The following is a 23,515-nucleotide window of genomic DNA, read 5'->3' on the forward strand; positions in this document are numbered from 1 at the left end:
TGACAGAAATCCTCTCCCTAATCACAGAGTAGTTCGAGAACCACTGAGTGAACGGCTTCATATCTGCAAAATGTCTTTCTCCTTGATATTCTTTCAGCTTGCCGTAAAGAACGAGGTAGCACGGTGAAAGATCTGTACTTCCCGATCAGCATAATTGTGGCCTTGGTCTTGTTAGCACCTTTTCACTACCAAACTTTGAATTTGGTCCAAATACTGCCTGAATTTCACGGTGTATCGTATGCACATACTATCTTTACCGCACCAGAGCTGTGTCTGCAGAAAACACGAAACATGTAAGGCCTGCTCTTTTCTGACAATACGCCACTTTTTTGCAATGGTCTTAGTGTGGAATGATACGTGTATATCATTTTCTACGTACTATGTTAACTTGTTATTAGCGGTACAATGTTCCACAGATTCTCTTTGGTTTGGATATATTTATGCCTCACTGTCTGGATGTTACAACGTTCACAGCTTTTATAGAGGAAGCTGCAAGTCCTTCATGTATCATTTACCACTGGTGTAACTGATTCCAGAATGAATGATTCACTCTTTTGTGGTGTGTGTGCTGCTTTCAAACTTCCTAGTAATGGTGTTTGCGCTGTTTTCAATCTTCCTAACAAATTAAATTCTGTGGGCCTGGGGGAAACACAGAACTTTGACTTTCGAGGGCAATACTCTCACCGACGTAGCTATGCAAGGAAGACTTAACATCAATCCTGAACTTTAATTTTATCCAATTCCTTACGTTGCGATGTATCATGAATATCGTCAAATCTCAAACACGTCTTAAGGAACAAAAATCCATCCGTTGACAGAGTAGTGTGAAATATTTCTGCGCCTACTTCCTATGAAGAAAACAGATCTAGTAAATTCATTTTAGCTGCTCTGTAAGAACCAACAATTATAAGTAATCCAATAGAAGATCGTATTTCTATTACATCTGTTTTCCGTCATCTGTTTTTGTTGTTATAGAAGCGCTCAGTGCCATCAATATAAAGGTTGATGAACTCTATTACTGTGGGATTATTTGAACATTTATGAGCACATTGAATCATTCTACAGCAATCTTGCAGCTCTTAGAAATTAATTTGGTACCAGTAAGCTGAATTAATATATTCTGTTTCCTGGTTCTGATATTATTAGGCTTAGCTGTAGAAATCCATTTAGTTATTTTATCCTTACCAAGCATAAACTTGTCTGGTATTATTGAAAAGGAGGATGCTGTCTATTTTCGAGCACATTAGACTGATCACTTCTCCCAGCGGCTTGGACGACGGGAGGGCCGAGAGGAGGTCATTTTAACTGAGTTGCGTATTAGGCACTGCCTTTTTAGCCATCGTCATTTGTCAAGTGGTGTTCCCCCACCACTTTGTACACATTGCGCCCAAGTTTTAACTGTCCGCCAAATCCTGACGGAATGCCCATTTTTAACCGTTTACGTGTCCGCTTGGGTTTTCCATCTGAGTTATCGGCTGTTTCAGCGAACGACGCGCGGGCTGTCGAACATGTTTTACTTTTTATCGGTCGTAGTAATATGGTGAAAGCCATTTAATCTTTAGTTCTGGACCTCCGTTTCTCTATGGTGTATTTTATAGACTTTTCTTCACGTCCCCGTTTTTAGCTGTCCTCTCTTATGTCGATTGGGATTGACATGTAGTCGTTTTTCATCTCCTCGCTGCCTTCGCGTTCTCTAGTTTTGACTTGGCCGCGTATGACCCAGGTTTGTTTTGTTTTGTTTTAGGGTACAAAAACAACTGACCTGTACCGTCGTTTATTTTTATTTATAACTGGTAAGCAAGCCGATCATCTGCCTCCAAACAATAGTAGCATATTCTCGTATTGAGGAGCGATTGATAAACAAAAACTGTTGTCACCGGCCGTTGTGGCCGAGAGGTTCTAGGCGCTTCAGTCTGGAACCGCGCGACCGCTACGGTCGCAGGTTCGAATCCTGCCTCGGGCATGGATGCGTGTGATGTCCTTAGGTTAGTTAGGTATAAGTAGATCTAAGTTCTAGGGGACTGATGACCTCAGATGTTAAGTCGCATAGTGCTCAGAGCCATTTGAACCATTTGAACTTTCTTCACCCTGCTCTTCTTCATTTCATCCGAATCTTAAAACTCCGGCATGGAACAACAATTATCATCTTCTTTCAAAACTTCCTCCAACAGCCTTCTAAGATACTTTTGTTGCTCCTTATGTGACATAATGCTATTCACTACTCACTACAGAATATCGCACTAGTAGGTAGGTGGGGTGTTACCACCACCCCTGCGATAAAACTTGCGGTGTACGCTATTGTGTACCTTTAAAACAACGGTTTCGCAACAATGTGCATGCTTTTTAATGAAGGTAAGAAGCTTCTCAACAGTGTGACCAGTATGCTTCCCTGAATAGGAGCCAGCTTTTACATTTGGCGTATTTTGAACACCCAACATCCCCAATTAAAGGCTATCCGTATCACGCTTCGCTCCTGGCGACTGCTCACCTGCAGAAGCGATGTCTGTTCATTCGGATATGTTTGGAAGAACAGATACCGCGTCTGTATAACTAGGGTGAGACGGCCCAATGATCCTTTCTGCTCCGGCCGGAGTGGCCGTGCGGTTCTAGGCGCTACAGTCTGGAACCAAGCGACCGCTCCGGTCGCAGGTTCGAATCCTGCCTCGGGCATGGATGTGTGTGATGTCCTTAGGTTAGTTAGGCTTAAGTAGTTCTCAGTTCTAGGCAACTGATGACCTCAGAACTTAAGTCGCATAGTGCTCTGAGCCATTTGATCCTTTCTGTGCATACGCGCAACACGCTCGAACTCTTGCCGGAATCAGGAAAGCACTGCGAACAGTGAGTGTAAGGGGCAGGGGCCCTACGTCAACAGTGTGTGGATAAGTTGAAATTCAGGTCTTTCATGGCTGATGTGTTCGAGGCGATCGTTCGTGAGACGAGTCACGCTCCGGTACAGATTTTCAACGTTCCCAGTTGATTTATTTCAGTTATAGATAGCAGCTTATGTCTTCCTTTCCTTTTTATCGTATTAATGTATGGCTGCATCATTAAAAATGGCGTCTGTCGGGCATGTCGGAGAGAACAGACATCGCATGTATTTAAGTAGGGCGGGACCGCCAAATGATCCTTCCTGATCAAGATTACAGCACACTTGACTGTTGCAGGAATCAGCGAATCGCTGTGAGAAGTGACAGTGATGGGCAGGGTCCTACATCAATAGTGTGTGAGTAAGTTGGATATTTGGGTCCTTAGATTGCCGAGGCGGTCGAGGCGACCGTTTGCGAGAAGCAAAAAAATCTGTGTTCGAGTCCAGGTCCGGCAAAAGTATTGAACTTTCTCCATTGATGTGTTTTATTGTCAAACGGCACCTAATGTCTTTCTTTCCCTTGTATGAACTCCTCACCTAATTAAAGCTGAGGGACACATTAGAGGCAGACTGAAAATTTACGTGTTCCGAGAGGGATTCACACGACATCTAGGTTCCCAGGTATGCGCTTTACCGCTAGGCGGCTAGCCTTGACTTGTTTCACAGGAGCTGCGATAGGAAAATAGTAACTTGACACGTTCTTCGCGGCGGAGGAATCAGTGGAATCCGGACGACTTTGGGCCGGCTTCCACCCGCACACACCCTTAGCTAGAAAATAGTATGGCGCGCCACAGCAAAACAGCCTTTTACAAGGCACTGACAATTTAACGTAGATTCCAGCTTCTTGCTTGCCCTAGAAACAAAAGGCAGGGCTTGTCCTCCCTCACTGCTTTACTCCAACAACCCTTGTAGACCTCTCAAAGAATATAAAGAGATCGAATAGGGGAAAAAATCCGTTTAGTCGCAAAATTTTGTACAGTGTTAGGAGGGAATGTCATGAATAACGTACTAAATTCTAACCAGTGGGGCGTAAGCGAGATGGTGTCAGTGCTTTTAGACGTGACTCTTTTACATTTTTCTGAATAACTCGAAATCTGCAGCTTCCAGTGAAAATATTCCCTAGTATCAAACTGAACTACACTAAATGGCATACAAAGAGGTTACATTTAATTCTTCTCTAGATTTAATACTTTCGACGTTGCAGGAGATGCAAATATCGCAGATTATAGAAAATAGTGTTTTAATAGCATAAAATAGTTTATTGTTAAGTGACTGAGTTTAAGAACATAAATTACATGTGGGCACCTCATCTAAGTAAAGTAGAACCATATTAAGGGACAAACTGCATTCTTTCTGTGTGTCGGCCTGGGGTGCAGGAGGTTGCAGTTTCCCTGCTTGTAGGTCTGCAAACTTATTAGCAGTTAAGTGAATCCCCTCTCTCTCTATTCCACTACGTCACAAGAAGAAAACACAGGGTGTTTCAGAAAGTTATATTTATCCTTCCGCAGTTCGGCTTATCAATGACTGGCGACGAAGTGCGCAGACTCGCTCAGCAGTGTAATTTCTACGAAATGCGTTAACAATACAGTGAATACAGACATGAGCTGCTAACAGTACTGACGCACGAAACGGATATGGAGAGAATCTATGTAAATTTGTGCACACTGTTTTACACTGTACACGGGGATGTTGATTTTTAGTCACCTCGTGCGGTAGTTGTTGTTTTCTTCCGGTAAAGGTAACTTTCCCCACACGATGCTTCCTTTTCAGTATACAGACAGACTATATGTCCCCAGCATTTCCTGTCCAGTTGCCTGAAATGGTTAGACAGATAAATTTAGCTAGCTTGGGTTTTTTACAGTAGAGTATTTTCAATTCATTAACAGTGTACTAATTTGCAGTTGTTAAGTGACCTTTTATGTAAAATATATTCCTATAAACAGTGCATGAGAAGTATTTAATTCGTATGTATAATGTTATAAGTGATCTATCTAGTGCTGGTGGTTTATGTACTAGATTGGTAAATAAGGCACCTTGCTGCTGGTTATTATTGACATTGTATTGTAAAGCTGTGTAACTGTATTGTAGCCCCTTGGCGGCGAATTAGCCAATGACCAGAATTTTACTGCATTTTTCTCACAACTAATTTTGTTACTTCTGAACTGAATAAACCGGTCCCATTGGGGAATTGCTGGTACTTTTAGAGTGGCCTGCATTGAGCGCAGCCAGTTACCACAAATCACCAGTCTATCTTACATGGTGGGTGTCGACGTGGAGTGGGACTGGTCATGTTCAAGGCTGGAACAGTAATATGCTGTTACGTATTAGTAGGGTTTTCAGTAAGTAATACGATACATTTTTTTGTGAGAGCATGTTGGTTGTTCTACGAATTCTAATACAACTTATTATTCCCCACTCTCTGCGCAGCAAAAACCTGTTTTGCATCGTAATTTCTACACAACGCGACGGCTTTACGCCCGTATGCCCGCATAGCGCCACTCTACAGGTCAACGTCGGAGCCAACGTCTTGTTGCATCAATAAGCTATCTATCACCTAAGTACTGCCTCTTGCGGTCTACAGCGTTCACTGGGCCAAATAGATGGAGGTCGGAAGACGAGGGATCCGGGCTGTCGGGTGGATGAGGAAGAGATCGGACAGGTCACCCGATGTTGTTGCGATGTTGACAGACGCCTCACGCGACGACTCACCGTGCTTTTGTTCACTGCCAGGTCTCTCTAGATATTCTGCAAGTGCCTATGAATTTATGTGAAATTCAGGTTTTCCGCCAAAACATATTCAATCACAACTGTCTGCTTGGAACGCTTCCTCGTTACAGACGCTATTTTGAAGGCTACGTACTGCGCCGCCACCTATCGGAACTCCATGAAACTACAGCGGCTGAAGCGGAAATGTTCCACGATTTCCGCAGCTACAGGGTGGCGCATGAAATGTGTTACCATTTTGTATTTGAATATAAACTTTATTGTCAATACAATCTGAAAGGAACATGTACTACAATGAAGAGCCGTCCATGGAGATTTTTTCTAACTCAGCACATACTCAATAGGTTTACCATTTCGTTTCCTAACTTCCTTCAAACGAACGCTGAAGTTCGTCATTACCTCACGACAGATGTCTTCTGTAATTTCACTGCAAGCTTGAAGAATAAGTCTTCTGAGCTCCATTAAATCACGTGGACATTTCGGGAAAATTTTTTCCTTTAGGAACCCCCAAAGAAAAAAGTCACATGGATTGAGGTCAGGACTATTGGGGGGCCAATTTTGTCCGTCATTGAAGCGAACTGGAAACGAGTGAAATGATCCGCACGTCGAAATGCTCGTGTAAAAACTCCTACACAGTGTTTGCAGTATGTGGCCTTGCTCCATCTTGCATGAACCACTGCGTGTTGAAGGGCAAGGCAGTAGCAAGAAGCTATTGAATGAAGCTTTTGCGAAGCATGCTCAAATAACGCTCGCTGTTCACAGTTTCTTCAAACAGGGCCCAATAAGTCCGTGACTGGAAATTGCTGCCCACACGGTAATCCTCGGAGCATGTCTTCGTTCATGAAGCACTTGTGGGTTTTCAGTGGCCCAAAAGCGTACATTTTGTTTGTTACCCACACCGTCTAAATGAAAATGAACCTCGTCTGAAAACCAAACTTTGTTGAGAGTTTCTTCCCTATCCTCCGCCCACTGAGCAAACAGTAGTCTCTGCTGTTCGTGTTCTTCAGTGAGCTTCTCTGCACAGGTCATCTTGTATAGGTACATATGGAGGTCACTTTTAAGAATGCTTTGAACGGAGCGTCTGGATATTCCCAGTTGCACTGCTGCCTTTCTACACGATTTCCCGGGACTTCTCTGTACAGCAACTCGTACCGCTTCAATATTCTCCTGCGAACAAACAGGCTTAGGCCGAGGTCGCTTCGCTTCCAATATTGCTCATTCCTGTACAAATTTATCGTACAACCTGTGGATGGTCTTCTTGCAGGGGACCCATCGTGTGTTAAACTGTTGTCGAAAACGCCTCTGAGTCACAACAAGGCTTTCCGTTTCATGAACAAGTAACACAACTGCCGATCGTTGCTGTGTCGTCAGTCTTCCATTGTCAGCCATTGCTGCTTACTAGTCTCCTAGCGGCAGTATAGTGAATTACACGTCATTTCGTAACTCATTTGTTTTTCCAAGCTCTGCTGGTACTGGTGTAGAGATCCCAGCGGGATATCTAATGTTTGTCGTAAATTGTGAAAGAAACAATTACTAACACATTTCGTGCGCCACCCTGTAATTACGCATTCTTCAAGCAAAACTGGATGAAAAAAAAATATTTTAGCAATACTTGTTGAACGCCCTTCGAACTCAACTTACGTTAAAACGTGGGCCGGGGAAAGTGAGAAATCACCTGCTCGCTCTTTAGTTTATATATATATGAAGGAGGGAAATGCATGATCACACTCTGGCGACTAACATTCTCTCATGCTTTTACCCTTCTGCTTCTGCGTCCCGTCCCCCCCTCCCCCTCGCTCCACTATGTTGCTGGCACAGAGGGCGATTAACTGTGTTTGGGTGTGGTACACAAATTTAATATTTATGCGTATCCCACTTCATTTGACACCCTTCTTAATAATGTGCGTCCCTTCCCAATCCTGCAGCGGGGAAACTATTAGATCTGGAGAAATAATGAATATCGCCTTTCTTTGCAGGAAATTTAATGAAATTTTATTTGATACTGGGAAACATTTTGCTAGCCCCGCCATTATCAAGTTATTCAAAGAAAACTTAAAATGGTTTTAAACTCCTTAGACCGACACGCTCACACCCAACTGTTCGGGACTTTTTGTTATGTTATTCATGTCAATCCCTCCGAACACCACACAAAAATTTGCGACTACACGAAATTTTCCTTCATGGACTAGACTAATGTGCTCGGAGGCGATCAAGTCCTTATGTTTCCAGTATCCCCTGCACAATAAGCGAATTTATATTATGCGTAAGTATCGATACCATGTACACAAAAAATAAGAGTTTGAGCTGTATTTCTAGGGTAGCATCAGTAAAATATAGAGGCGAGACCATTTAATACATTTACTTCACTCTAACGTCAACAAGCCAGTCAATGAAACGACCTGATGCAATTACATTCATGAACATGTTTTTAGAATCATGTGTGTAGTTTGTCTGTACCCTGAAGAGTGTTCATTGTTTGTGGCCGGGGAAGTGATGTTACCGGAAATCACGCTACAAATCGCCATAGAGGATGATTAAAAATCAGTTCCTCATCGGGAAGTGCAATGCAGCCTCCTGCGACCTACGTACAGTGATACTTACAGGTACCTCCGGGGTTCAGAAGACGACAGCAAGAAAACTGTAAGACATACAAAAAAGTGACACACATCAGCGGACAGATGATCTCTCCAAGTTCCAGTTGATGACATGTGCTGTGAAGTAGTTACACTGGAAGGAGGGAGGGGGAGGGGAGCTATGGGCGTCAGAACTTGTAGATAAATCATCCACTTCGTACTGTCTCATACAGGTAGTTTGCGGCAGCAGGCAGGCAATTTAGTGAACAGATTTCCAAAGAAGGGTGATGTCGCGCCTTCCCAAGCAATTCGTGTCGGCAGCTACAATAAACTGCACTCTCTTATTGACCTCTGCTGCGTCAGTAATACTGCCCATATTGAGCATTTGTATGTCTGATAGTTTCTGTGCAGGCATCGTCTAAACCCATGAAGATACTCACTATGGGACTTAACTGCCGAGGTCATCAGTCCCCTAGAACTAAGAACTACTTAAACCTAACTAACCTAAGGACACAACACACATCCATTCCCGAGACAGGATTCGAACCGTAGCGGTCGTAGCGGTCGCGTGGTTCCAGACTGTAGCGCCTAGAACCGCTCGGCCACTCCGGCCGGCATACTCACGAATAACCAAGTAGATAGTGTTCGTGTTTGTTTCTTGCGTTGTTTATGTTAGTTACTAGTTTCTGCATTCTGTATATTTCCAACGTATGTTGTGGAAAATAAAGTTTACCAGGACGTATCTGTGCACTGCGTCACCACTGGCTCCATAGGTGCACTGCATAAGGGTCGGTATAACCTAGTGAAATACCCCGTAGATGATGGGATAGGAAAGTGGAGGCTCACCTGCTTGCTCTTGGGTTCACAGACGTATTTCCTGTTTTCCTTTACAGTATGCCGCAACACACAATGTACCTGCTGCCACGTTCACGACACGTACATTCTTTTCAGTAGCTACAGGAGGAGGAAATGATAGGCTACGAGTAGTTAGTGTGTCTTCTTACCAGTCCAGGTGTGCGAGCTTATGACCTGTACCGTCTTTTATTTTTATATATAACTGGTATGCAAGCCAATAATCTGCCTCGAAACTAAAGTAGCGTATCCTCGTATTGAGGAGCGATCGAAGGAACTTACAAAATAATAACTTCACTAACAAAACGAAACTCAATTCTGCTGTCCTTGGATGAATATTCACACAACTACATGAACAGAAATGTCTCTCCTGTGACGTTGTCTGTGATGTGCCTACACAACGAACCCTGGAATGGTGAAAGACAGCAGCGTGAAGACGTGGGACGTTACTGGACTGGTCCTGTCGGCGTGTGACGGCTGATGTTCTCTTGGTGCAGACCAGAAATAAATGGACCAGTGCTGCCAGCACGAAGCTCTGAGACGAAGTGCTGCTATGTAAGCATGTAGCGCTGGAACTTATCTGCTGATGTGGCCAGACGGAATTGCCGGTACTGCCGACTTGAGGCGTAGGGCGTAACTAACCTCGCAGTCTCCGGCATTGGCCAAAATAGCCGGGAGCTGCCTACAGCGCTGAGTGCGCTGACAATTAAGCTGTCTGACGGTGAGGTTGGCAAACCCTACCCCCCTAATCGCACCCAATCGCTGTGGTAACGACGCGTAACATGGTGGTAAATAGCTCAGTGTTTATGAAAGCTGTTTATCTTGTCTTCCTGGAGGGATGGCTGCCAGTACGGCCTCGCTGGTGTGCGGAGGAAACGACTACCAGGCGGATATAATTTAAGGAAATCTGTAATTACTAATTGTGTATAATTATTATTAATCTATAATTTCATTCGGAAAGAATTTAGAAGACTGGACGGTGTTCATCTAATTAATTAACTATTAAGATAAGTAAATTGTCATTATAACTACTTTCTTGCTACTAATTGGGTCATTTCTTAACTGTATTTATTACAAACATATAGACAGTGTCGGAAATTTCCGTTACAGCGTTCTGGGACTCGTAGAGGGAAGTCAGCACATAACATCCTGAACAGGAAACGATGTCGTGAAATGTACCGTATCGGTTCTACGACCCTTTTAGTTCAGATGTTGAAATATCCATTCCTGCTTGAGGAATCGAATTAGGCGTGACGCTGTACAAATGTTAGGTAACAATTCGAAAGGAAGCATAACGAAACATCCATTTATCACTTAAGCATATTTTTTTGTAGTAGCACTTAAATATTGCGTTTTTACATTACTCTAAAACATAAAAGAACACAGCGCTCTGTACGTATAGAACAGTGCTGATGTGTCATTACCACAGTGGATATATGTGCCACCCATCAACGTATTTTAGTTATGTTTCCTTCCGCATTGTCACCTAATGATTGTACTTCATCACGCCTAATTCAATTCCTCAAGCAGAAGGGGGTGAGTTAAACATCTGAACTGAAACCATCGTAGAACGGAAACAGGAAGTTTCGGGACGTGGGATCCTATTCAGAATATTATGTATCACTCCCCTCTACAAGTTCTACAGGTTTATAACAGAGCCGGCCCGTGTGGCCGCGCGGTTCTAGGCGCTTCAGTCTGGAACCGCGTAACCGCTACGGTCGCAGGTTCGAATCGTGCCTCGGGAATGGATGTGTGTGATGTCCTTAGGTTACTTAGGTTTAAGTAGTTCTAAGTTCTAGGGGACTGATGACAACATTTGAACCATTTTTTGTAACGGGAATTTCCAATTATCCTATATACCGCCAAGTGTAAGACCTTCATCTCTAACATAATTTTTTCTGGAATCCAGAAGGCCATTGCCAAACTGAATAGTTCAAATCTGCTAAATTCAAATTTAAAGGACTATGTTCGTATGTATTCCAATTTGTGCCACTATCAGCATTGAAGATGCCTTCCTGACTACAGTAGAGAGACTCGCTGCACTAACGGTGAGTGTCCTGACTTTCGGCTTCCTTTGACCACTGTACAGCAATAATTTGCTAACGACTGTCCCAGGGTACACAGAAGTAACTCCTGCAATACACCAATCCTTATCACCCTGTCACTAGCGGTTCATCACGTGCATACGCTGCGATCTTCACTTACACTGTATATTTTTCTTTATAGAGAAGCAATGTTCTCCTCTCTCCTGGATACTTTCTCAGCTGTTCTCCATTGTTTCAGCATTTTCGTATTAGGTGACGTTTCTGAAATGAGGACAGGGCTGACCAATATATACTGCCGTTCCAATTTCTCCCCAGGCAGAGTCACTGTCTAGTCGATGTCCTGTTCCGTTCGTCTTCCTCATTTATGGCTTACCAAGGGTGCGCGGCAACCAGTGTGACGGGAGCTGTTGTCTGGTTTGCAGGCTGTGATGCGGAGCGGACGCCATGCGGACGACCGTGCTGTCTCCCTACTCGGCGCTGCGAGGCCGCGTCTGCAGTAGGCTGCACGCCAGGAGTGCCGCCATCGCCAGCGCAGTCTACACGCTGGTCAGTATCCACTGCACTGCACTACACTACACTACACTACACTACAGCAACGCTACACTGGGGCTGTAAGCTGCACTACAAAATGTCCGTATCGCCAGTTCAGTCTATACACATTTCATTACCAACTCACTACACACTACAGTAACTACGCTATACTACACTAACGATGCCCTCATTAAATAGACTGTACACGAGAGGTGCTGCCGGCACCAGTACAGTCCACATCCTGGTTATAAGCCGCCGCACAACACTACTCTACAATACAGTAATGTTACACTGATGAAGTTGGCTGACTGCCAGGTACTCTATCACCGCCAGTGCAGCCTATGTGCATGTCAGCACCCAATACACTACAGTACACTAGGCTACACATCACTATATTATTGCTACACTAATGCAGTGAGTTATATGCCAGGAGAGCCTCCATCGGCAATGTAATCTACATGCAGGTCAGTACCCACTGCAATACACTACACCATTATACCGCTACGCTGCTGTCCTACCCACAGTCCTAACAGCCACCGGCAGTGCCAGGCAGAATAGAACTGGAAAGCAGGTCAGGTTTGTGATCGAGTATGTCGCAGTTCCAGGTAGCGCGTTCATTCCAGTTACCCCTGGTACTGCTATGGCCGCACCACGAGATGTTCCCTGGCAGAGAGGCAAGGGTCACTGTTGGCAGTAAAATGCGATGTGCGCATACGCCACATGAGTAGTGAATTCCTTGCGAGAACTATCAGCATGGTATGTGGGCCAATTGTGGTAGGTCAGGCTGTAGCATCGGCGCCAGTGACATGCCTACAAGCTGCTGAGACTCCTCCTGACGCTGGAATTTTGCATGAGCAATTGGAATGCGGCCTGAGCAAATTGACAGCGTAATCATTTGACAGGCACATTGCTAGTTAACGGCAAATGGTTGAGTGACGACTAAGTCGGAACTTCTCACTTGTTCCCTTCGGATCTCTACAGGAAGGGATGATGCGGTCATTTGACGAAAATACTTCGCACCAGTTATAATATTATTAGTTCCTATGGCAAATACTTGATTTTTAATCATTGAAAGAAAATAAAAAGAACTGTTTATTTCATTTGTTTGTCGATAGGTTCCGCTCTGAGCAAAAAAAAAATTGTTTTCTCCTTTTTTAACCAACCGTGTTTCGCTGAACTCTGTAACACGCTCTTTCGTTAATGAGTATGTGTTATGACTTATAGAATGCAGGGATGGTGCTCATTCCTGGGTGAAACTAAATGGCATGCCCACTTTGTTAATGTTAGAATTTTGTTGCTCAGCTGAATCTTTTGCTGGTCTGTGTTGTGTCTTCTCAGGAACATGACTTTTTGCACGGGCTTTACCTGGACAAAGAAATTTTACTATTTCCACTGGGAGGTACAAGTCCAATTAGTAAATGACATCCCACTTTAAGGCATGTGTATTTTAAAACCACTGTTTAACAGTGAAGAACGTCATTTCTCTTCATCCAAGACTTTCTATCTTTCACTTACATAACTCCTTACAACAACTAATGCAGGACTGTTTGGCCTCTGCTGCCTAGTGTGACCCAACAGAACAGAGATAATAATACGCATATAAGCAAAAAATTTTAGCCAGTCATGTAGATATTCAACCAAAACGTTTAAATCATTCTTACAGAAATTGATAAGCAATTATTACAGAAGACTGCATAAACACTTATGCAAAGGAATTTACAAAGCGGGCATAGTTACATCTTTGTTAATTTAACTACACAAATGTTAAATTTGTTTCCTGTGAAAAAAAAGACGACTTTTACGCGATGATACTAATTCTTATACAGGGTTATTATAATTAAAGTTACACTTTCGAACCGCTGTAGAAATAACACCACTGGCCAGAATGGCGTCAAATTGCAACGAACTATTATCGGAGAAGGGAGAAAACGTATGGCACAGAAAAAATAGTTACAAAATGTAGCAATAGATGGCGGTGTAAGTATCATAATGTAATAGTGGTCGCCTACATATGAAGTATCAATCATACAACAATGACTAAGGTGGACGTCTGGCGTTAAACCAACTGTACTACTCAGAGTGCATGAGTATACAGGTGTGATACTGTTAGTTACGTAATCCCATCCACCAAGTCAAGGTCATATCACATCGGATGGGAAAAATCGGTTTTCAATTGTCGTGGGGCCAATAACCGCATAAAAAGCATCAATCAGAATCAAACCGGATTATTAATCACCATGTGACTGGTACAAAACATGTTCAGTATGCTGTACACCGTTTTATGCAACAAGTTAAAATCGAGAAGGAGCATGTTACACAACTGAACGAAGTGTTCCCGGGCCACGTTCAGAATGTGTTGCGCAATGCGTGCCTTCAATGCAGCTAAGTTTGCAGTCGTAACACTGAACGCAACATCTTTCAGACACCCGCAGAACCAGATGTCAGACGGATTAAGATCAGGCGAAAGAGACGGCCAGGCTGTAGGGAAACGGCCGCTCTTAATTCTAGAATTTCCGAAATGGCGCTTCAGCAGTTGCTTAACTGGATTTGCAATGTGCGGATGTGCGCAATCTTGCATAAAAATGATCCCATCCACAAATCCACGCTGTTGGGGAGCTGGAATGACGTGGTTGCACAGAGGACACTCATACCGCTTACCAGTCACTGTGCACGCAACAGGACCGGATGCAAATGTCTCCTCCAAAACATATGGCCGCGTGATAAACGATGCTGTAAACACTCACCACACAGTGACCTTTTCAGGATGAAGTGGTACTGGTTGATTTCCGTGTGGATTTTCCGTTGCCCATATTCGACAATTCTGGGTATTGACATATTATGTCAGATGGAAGTGGGCTTCGCCTGTACACAAAATCTTCTACGTCCAATCATTGCGCACTTCTATGCGAGCAAGAAATTCTAAAGCAAAGATCTCTCTTGCTGGCAGGACAACAGGAAACAACTCGTGCACACAGGTAATCTTGAATGGATAGCAAAGAAGGATGTTTCGTAGGATTTTACTCACCTTCCTCACGGGTATGTCCAACGTTCGAGCAATTCTCCGTGCACTGCACGTTTGCACAACACCACTCGTCTCCTCCTGCACTGCTATGGCCACTGCTTCCACCGACGTCGAATCAGTTCCTTTCCTCCTCTAGGAGGTTTCACACCAAAAAAAAAAAAACCGTCCTTTCGGATTTCCTAATCATTTTCTCCAGACCCACGGCACTCATCGGACCAACGCCTTTTTTCAAGCCCTTCAGTGTCTGGAACGTCTGCAGAGCGACGTGTGCACAGTCATCATTCTTGTAATACAGCTTTACAAGCAGAGCGCGATCCTTCAGCCATGGCGAACGTCGCAGACGCGAAAGGAGGAAAAGCCGTGTACCTGGCGTGTTTATACCAACTTCAATGGGTCGTGCGCATGACAGGTGTTTTCATTTACGTATTCTGAAACATACAGCGCCATATATTGATCAATATTCACACTAGTTTTTTTTTTCTTCTATCGTACGTTTTTCCCCTTCTCCGATGAAATTCCGCTGCAATTTGACGTCATTCTGACCAGTGGTTATTTCTACAGCGGTTCGAAGGTATAACTTTAATTATAATCAAATTAAACATGACACGATCGATACTCACACTAATGCTTTATGTTAAGTTTGATTCCAAGTTACAGCATTTTCAGTGAGTTTTTTATTTTTTCTATGAAATAACTGGAAAGACAGCGTTTTACTTCCGTACAATCTGGTAGATGCAGAATTTCACTTTATACCGTCTTAATAAATGTTGAAGTCTTTTCCTTCTATCTCTCACTCTCTTTCTCTGGGAAAAACTGGGTGTTTGCGTTTCTATATGTAGCAGGTTGACACTTTTACAGGTTTCCACATGGTTTTCGCTGTGAAACTGCACTGTATCACTGTTTACAAGATAAGAAAAAAGATGGCGAACAGTTGAATGTGTCAAGGATGGGTGTTTTGACTCTTGTTTTCGATTTACGCTTTCAGAGACAGTTTTATATTCTTTTGTTATATCTTTTGCTTCTGACAACAGTGATATCTTAGCTCAAGATGGACATCGACAGTATCAGTTAGTTCAGAATAAGGGGCCACGTATTTATATGAGAGTAAAATTGAAATTAATGGGCGATTGTATTTTTTCGATCGCGTAATGTACGGTATAAGTAATTTTTTCTATAGGACGTATCATGTTAGATAATAAATGTGGTAACAGAAACAAATACTCCACGAAATACTTAATCACGTAATTGGGGACAAAACTGCCAGAGAAACACGAAAATGGACAGATGAAACTCACTCGTGTGACAAAGAACGATTTTTCATGCGGTAACAAAACTGATTAGACGCCGAAACCTTGGTATAACATCCACACATCTCATCTGCCGCTGTGTTGCACTATCAAAATGATATCTCATCTGACAGTTACTCCACAACGAGTGAAAGTGAGATCAGATGAATATTGAGTAATGGTAGCATACCAAACGTTAAAGCCTTGGGCACTACACATCAGACTCTGCTATAGGATGAATATTGGATAACGTTGTTCGAAAAGAAAACATGAAAATGTACAGGTGTTTATGAAACTAAATACGAGGCAACAGGGTTAAACTAGGAGTATGGTTCTGAAATTGTGTAGCACGATATAGCTCATTGCATTGGATCACAACAGTTGCTGATTCTTTCAGGTTTTGGACACAGGATCGGGGACTCTAGCCTATAAATTGGAGGGTAAGGTGCGCCAACGGAATGCAGCTGAGAGGGCCCACTGCCTTGGGGAAGAAAGTTATCTCATAATGAGCAGCGAATATGTCCAGATGTTTCGATTGTAATGTCAATGAAGACATCAAATACGTCGAAAAGCTAGTTTACATCTCTAACTCTGCCAAGGACATATTCGTCTCTTTTGTGTTACAACAGAAACATTTGTTATTCTAGTTTATTAATATTCAGGATACAGTACCTGCGTCTTCAGCGCACGTTGTCGTTCATTCAGCTTGGCTATCACGTCTCTAAAGTCAGTAATTTTGAATTCCTGTGACAATCTCTACAAAGATCTATCACATACCAAACATAAAAAGGAATGATACAATGTAGGATGTAGGCTTTCACGGTCTGTGTTTACCACAGTTAAAGTTTACAGGTTGCGAAGCCATAGTTGATATATAAAGATGTACGTTATCCGCTAGCGACTTTTCATATATATATATATATATATATATATATATATATATATATATTAATTGTGGCCCAATATACATTGGAATCACAAAAAGAAAGGTCAACAACCGCTTATCCAAACATAAAAGGAACTGTCGCCTCGGGCAAACTTACAAATAGTCCACAGAGATACATGCTTTCTGAGCTGCAAACCATGAAATAAAATTCAGCGATACTAGCTAGCGTTTTAGCAGAGACAGTGTATTATCATGCACGTTGGTGTAGAGAGGCCACACAGAGCACACACGCCATGTAAATTCCTACGGAAAAGAAAAAGGAGTTATGTCACTGAAATATGAATGCCCTCTTCGTGTTAACAGAATTACGGTCGACTACCATTAATCGAAATCGATGACACTAATCAGACATGTTCTTACGTGAAAAATGGTGGTTCCCTCTATACGGTTCTATAAATTCGGAAATCCGTTGAACATTTGATGCAGTTATTCTTTAATCTCCGATGATGGTTCTCGCAGTCGAGAAGAAACGTTAGGAAATAGTTTTATACTGTCGACGAAGTGTTCCCAACCCGTATGTTTCAACTCAAGGTAAAAAAGAATTTTTCGTGTAGAAAAGGATGTTTCAGTGGTAACAACAAACTAGTGTACAGTTTTATGAATGAGTCTAAAGACTATGTTTATATTACTAAACACGTAAAAGTTTCCAGAAAGTTTGGGAGGTAGGAGACGAGAGACTGGCAGAACTGAAGCTGTGGGGAGGGGTCGGGAGTCGTGCTTGGGTAGCTCAGATGGTAGAGCACGGGCCCGCGATAGGCAAAGGTCCCGAGTTCGAGTCTCGGTCCGGCACGCAGTTTTAATCTGCCAGGAAGTTGCCTAAAAGTTTCATCGAATTCCAGTTATAGGTTGGGCAGAACTGAAGCTGTGGGGAGGGGTCGGGAGTCGTGCTTGGGTAGCTCAGATGGTAGAGCACGGGCCCGCGATAGGCAAAGGTCCCGAGTTCGAGTCTCGGTCCGGCACGCAGTTTTAATCTGCCAGGAAGTTGCCTAAAAGTTTCATCGAATTCCAGTCATAGGTTGCATATCTAAAGAATTCCAGAAGCCACAAAAATGTAATTTCATACTATTATTGACTTATTTCAAAAATTCAAAGAAATCTCTAAAGCTTCACATTAGGAGCTGTGACCCTGCGTTAAAGGCTTAACACAATAACTCAAGTATTAAGGTTTGAAACTGTGAAACTTGAGACAACATAACTCACTTGCCGCAATTACCCAGGCTCTATTCGTTTAGTGTTTAGGAATGAGATCACTTAGCGACTTCAAACAACTTTATAAATAATAAAAAACATTTTCGGAACTTTTTGTCGCTTATTACATTTTCACTGTTCATGATATAAAACTGACGTTATAATTTATTACTCCATTACTACCACATCTATGCCCCATTCATTTTCTGACAGTATCCACATATAGCGTTTAACGCACCTGCAATGTTGCTGTTGTTGTCTTCAGTCCTGAGACTGGTTTGTTGCAGCTCTCCATGCTACTCTATCCTGTGCAAGCTTCTTCATCTCCCAGTACTTACTGCAATCTACATGCTTCTGAATCTGCTTAGTGTATTCATCTCTTGGTCTCCCTCTACGATTTTCACCCTGCACGTTGCCCTCCAATGCTAAATTTGTGATCCTTTGATGCCTCAGAACATGTCCTACAACCGATCCCTTCTTCTTGTGAAGTTGTGCCACAAACTCCTCTTCTCCCCAATTCTATTCAATACCTCCTCATTAGTTATGTGATCTACCCATCTAATCTTCAGAATTCTTCTGTAGCACCATATTTCGAAAGCTTCTATTCTCTTCTTGTCGGAACTATTTATCGTCCATGTTTCACTTCCATACATGGCTACACTCCATACAAATACTTTCAGAAACGACTTCCTGACACTTAAATCTATAGTCGATGTTAACAAATTTCTCTTCTTCAGAAACGTTTTTCTTGTCATTACCAGTCTTCATTTGATATCCTCTCTACTTCCACCTACTTTCCTAATCTAATTCCGTCAGCATCACCCGACTTATTTCGACTACATTCCATTTTCGACTACATTCCATTTTCCTCGTTGAATAACATCGGGGTCAGGCTACAACTCTGTCTCACTCCCTTCCCAACCGCTGCTTCCCTTATATGCCCCAAGCTCTTATAATTGCCATCTGGTTTCCGTACAAATTGTAAATAGCCTTTCGCTCCCTGTATTTTACCCCTGCCATCTTTAGAATTTGAAAGAGAGTATTCCAGTCAATATTGTCAATAGCTTTCTCTAAGTCCACAAATGCTAGAAATGTAGGTTTGCCTTTCCTTACTCTATTTTCTAAGATAGGTCCTAGGGTCGGTATTGCTTTACGTGTTCCAACATTTCTACGGAATCCAAACTGATCTTCCCCGAGGTCGGCTTCTACTAGTTTTTCCATTCGTCTGTAAAGAATTCGCGTTGGTATTTTGCAGCCGTGACTTATTGAACTGATAGTTCGGTAATTTTCAAATCTGTTAACACCTGCTTTCTTTGGGATTGGAATTATTATATTCTTCTTGAAGTCTGAGGGTATTTCGCCTGTCTCATACATCTTGCTCACCAGATGGTAGAGTTTTGTCAGGAGCGGCTCTCCCAAGGCTGTCAGTAGTACTAATGGAATGTTGTCTACTCCGGGAGCCTTGTTTCGACTCAGGTCTTTCAGGTCTGTCAAACTCTTCACGCAGTGTCATACCTCCCATTTCATCTTCATCTACATCCTTTTCCATTTCCATAATATTGTCCTCAAGTACATCGCCCTTGTACAGACGCTCTGTATACTGCTTCCAACTTTCTGCTTTCCCTTCTTTGCTTAGAACTGGGTTCCATCTGAGCTCTTGATATTTATACAAGGGGCTCTTTTTTCTCCAAAGGTCTCTTTAATTTTCCTGTAGGCAGTATCTATCTTACCCCTAGTGAGGGAAGCCTTTACATCCTTCATTTGTCCTCTAGCCATCCCTGCTTAGCCATTTGGCACTACCTGTCGATCTCATTTTTGAGACGTTTGTATTCCCTTTTGCCTGCTTCATTTACTGCATTTTTATATTTTCTCCTTTCATCAATTAAATTCAATATTTCTTCTGTTACCCAAGGATTTCTACTAGCCCTGGTCTTTTTACCTACTTGATCCTCTGCTGCCTTCACTACTTCATCCCTCAGAGCTACCCATTCTTCTTCTACTGTATTTCTTTCCCCCATTCCTGTCAATTGTTCCCTTATGCTCTCCCTGAAACTCTGTACAACCTCTGGTTTAGTCAGTTTATCCAGTTCCCATCCCCTTAAATTCCCACCTTTTGCAGTTTCTTCAGTTTTTATCTACAGTTCATAACCAATAAATTGTGGTCAGAGTCCACATCTGCCCCTGGTAATGTCTTAGAATTTAAAACCTGGTTCCTAAATCTCTGTCTTATCATTATATAATCTATCTGATACCATTTAGTATCTCCAGGATTCTACCATGTATACAACCTTCTTTTATGATTCTTGAACCAAGAGTTAGGTATGATTAAGTTATGCTCTGTGCAAAATTCGACCAGGCTTTCTCTTTCATTTCTCTCCCCCAATTCATATTCACCCACTATGTTTCTTTCTCTCCCTTTTCCTACACTCGATTTCCAGTCACCCATGACTATTAAATTTTCGTCTCACTACCTGAATAATTTATCTCATCATACATTGCATCAATTTCATCATGTGCAGAGCTAGTTGGCATATAAACTTGTGCTCCTGTAGTAGGCATGGGCTTCGTGTCTATCTTCGCCACAATAATGCGTTCACTATGCTGTTGGTAGTAGCTTACCCGCAGTCCTATTTTTTTTATTCATTATTAAACCTACTCCTGCATTACCCCGATTTGATTTTTTATTTATAACCCTGCATTCATCTGACCAAAAGTCTTGTTCCTCCTGCCACCGAACTTCACTAATTCCCACTATATCTAACTTCATCCTATCTATTTCCCTTTTTAAATTTTCTAACCTACCTGCCTGATTAAGGGATCTGACATTCCACGCTCCGATCCGTAGAACGCCAGTTTTCTTTCTCCTGATAACGACGTCCTCTTGAGTAGTCCCCACCCGGAGATCCGAATGGGGGACTATTTTACCTCCGGAATATTTTACCCAAGAGGACGCCATCATCATTTAACCATACAGTAAAGCTGCATGCCATCGGGAAAAATTACGACTGTAGTTTCCCCTTGCTTTCAGCCGTTCGCAGTAACTGCACAGCAAGACCGTTTTGCTTAGTGTTGCAAGGCCAGATCAGTCAATCATCCGGACTGTTGCCCCTGCAACCACTGAAAAGGCTGCTGCCCCTCTTCAGGAACCACACGTTTGTCTGGCCTCTCAACAGATACCCCTCCGTTGTGGTTGCACCTACGGTACGGCCATCTGTATCGGTGAGGCACGCAAGTCTCCCCACCAATGGCAAGGTCCATGGTTCCTGCAATATTATACCATTTTACTAAAAATAATACAGGAGATATGAAGTCATTAACATTAACGTGCGTGAAAAACTAACTTTTCTTAAAACTGCACGCAAATCATTCAGATTAACCTCATCCAGTGTTCTATTATAAGAGCAATCAGCGACTTCCACAAACTGTAAATGTAATATCGAATCTTATTATTTAACACATTAACTCATTTGTAAAGTAAACATACGTCTGAAACTGTTGTCCATATGAGAGTTCGATTTCTTAATGAATGAAGATGCGGTGGGCGGGGGGTTGGTGATATATTATAAAACTGACGTGCCCATTTAGCTTTTGTAACTTCAAACAGTTCAGTAAACGCTGCCTTTAGCTATTGATTATTGTGTAAGAACGTTGCGACCGGGTATTCGGTCATCCCAACAAAGGGGATTCACTTCGTAGCCACCATGACAACAATATCTCGCAGAAGACACTAAAGTAATCCGGGAAGACATAAAAGAGTGCCTTTTTCTGCTCGTTTTCGTTTGTTTCGGGAGTACAGCTGCGAGCTCAATAGTATGGAAAGTGAACTGTCTCGTAAACGAAGGAAACTCGCCACTCCATTATGGAGTGTCTGTTATTACTCTTTCTCACCACTTTCTGACAGAAATGATGGTGTTCTTCTCGCAATAAATTTAAACTTCTGTAAATTAAGCCCGCCTTACTTCAGTTCGCACTTTTTTTAACTCTACTGAGTGCGTCAGCATTATAAGCCCCGGGGATGGAAACCCGACCCTTCTTCCCCTCTCGTAGGGCCTGAAACGTAGATATTTCGTCACAATAGTTGATTGTATCAACATCGATAATATCACAAATTATTTTATTTCATAAAATCCGTAGATCAGAGCCACGGGTATTGCTTATTTATCTGTAATTTTATTGTTTTCACACTTTTTGTGGCATCGGATTTCCGTTAATGTACATGGCTAGACTAGTTTTGGGATATTTGTCCTTTTTTGTGGCCAAATAGGAAATAGGTTTTGTGTTACTACGATGCCCCTAAGGCATCTGAATAATGTATAAAGTAGTACGAAGCTGATGAAACATTTAAGGGATATCAAGAGCGTTTGTATCACATTTCCCTGAGGCACTCCTGAAAATACCTTCGTCTCTCATGAACACTCGCTGTCTAGGACAACGTACTGCGTTTTATAACACAGGCAGTCTTCGAGTCAATCACATATCTGAGAACCTGTTCCGTAGACTGGGGCCATCGTTAACAGTCTGCAATGGTGTACAGTGTCGAACACTTTCCGGAATCCTAGGCATATGGAATGGGCCTGTTGCCCCTCACTCATGTTTCACAAGACATCACGTCAGAAAAAGGCAAGCTGAGTCTCGCACAAGATAAAGCACACAGTTATATTCTACCAGAAAGCCTCATAAATAGCACATAATTCGACGCAAAAGAAAAAACTCGTTCTGGATAGAGGTGGCTTATTTCAATCTCTGGTACAAGTTGCACATTGTTTCATTTCGCATCTACTTGACGGAATTTATTGTTTGTCAAGTGAAAAGAAAAATATTTACTCTTATTATCTAACCTACTTATACAAAGAAATTTATTGCTCATCTAGTGAAAGTAAGTCATCGTCTGCACAAGTGGGTTACTGCAGTCACTGGTATAAGTTACACCAAGATTCCTTTCTTACCTAAACGTAGGAACGTTTTGTTTGTCTAGAGACATGAGAATCATTTTCTCTTATTTTCTTTCCCATCTATAAGTTAATATTAATTGCTCGTCGAGTGTCGTGTTAACAGCATGCAATTTACGTACGGGATTTAGTACGCTGAAAATTCCCACGTCAGAATTTGTGAGCTCGCCGTCAGATGCTAATTACTAGCTGTTTTACATGTTCAAAGAGACTTCCTAATTATTCCAAATTTACGGTAAGGACAGTGCGACGTAGACCACCGTACACAGCGCTCTTCCCTCCCCGGTTCCTCGTACACAGCGTACAGCCCTTCCCATCACAGTTTGACGTCACCCATCAGTTTGCATCCTGTACTGAAGAGAAGTTTCAGACCGTCTCACATCTCTACTGGAATTCATTGTTTTAATTATTCCGGTGCCTGTTTCTTAGTTGTGTAGAAATGCCTCTCAACGTGATGTTACAATAAAATAATTCTAAGAAAGAAATCTGGTTATCTTTGAGAACAAGTATAGTGAGATAAACTTAAGAGTACA

At 42.4% G+C, this 23,515-nt stretch overlaps 1 protein-coding gene across 2 annotated transcripts in view; it reads left to right on the plus strand.

The window, feature by feature from the left end:
• Window positions 1–23,515, plus strand: part of LOC126095172 (uncharacterized) — a 1,128,014-nt gene that overhangs the window by 613,837 nt on the left and 490,662 nt on the right. For both annotated transcript variants that reach the window (XM_049909900.1, XM_049909901.1), the window contains exon 3: window positions 11,483–11,606. In XM_049909900.1, coding sequence (XP_049765857.1) covers window positions 11,505–11,606 — 102 coding nt within the window. In that variant the 5' untranslated portion in view covers window positions 11,483–11,504. The remainder of the gene's footprint in view (window positions 1–11,482; window positions 11,607–23,515) is intronic.

The sequence above is a fragment of the Schistocerca cancellata genome, chromosome 8 (genome assembly GCF_023864275.1).
Source record: "Schistocerca cancellata isolate TAMUIC-IGC-003103 chromosome 8, iqSchCanc2.1, whole genome shotgun sequence".
NCBI classification, from domain to species: Eukaryota; Metazoa; Arthropoda; class Insecta; order Orthoptera; family Acrididae; genus Schistocerca; species Schistocerca cancellata.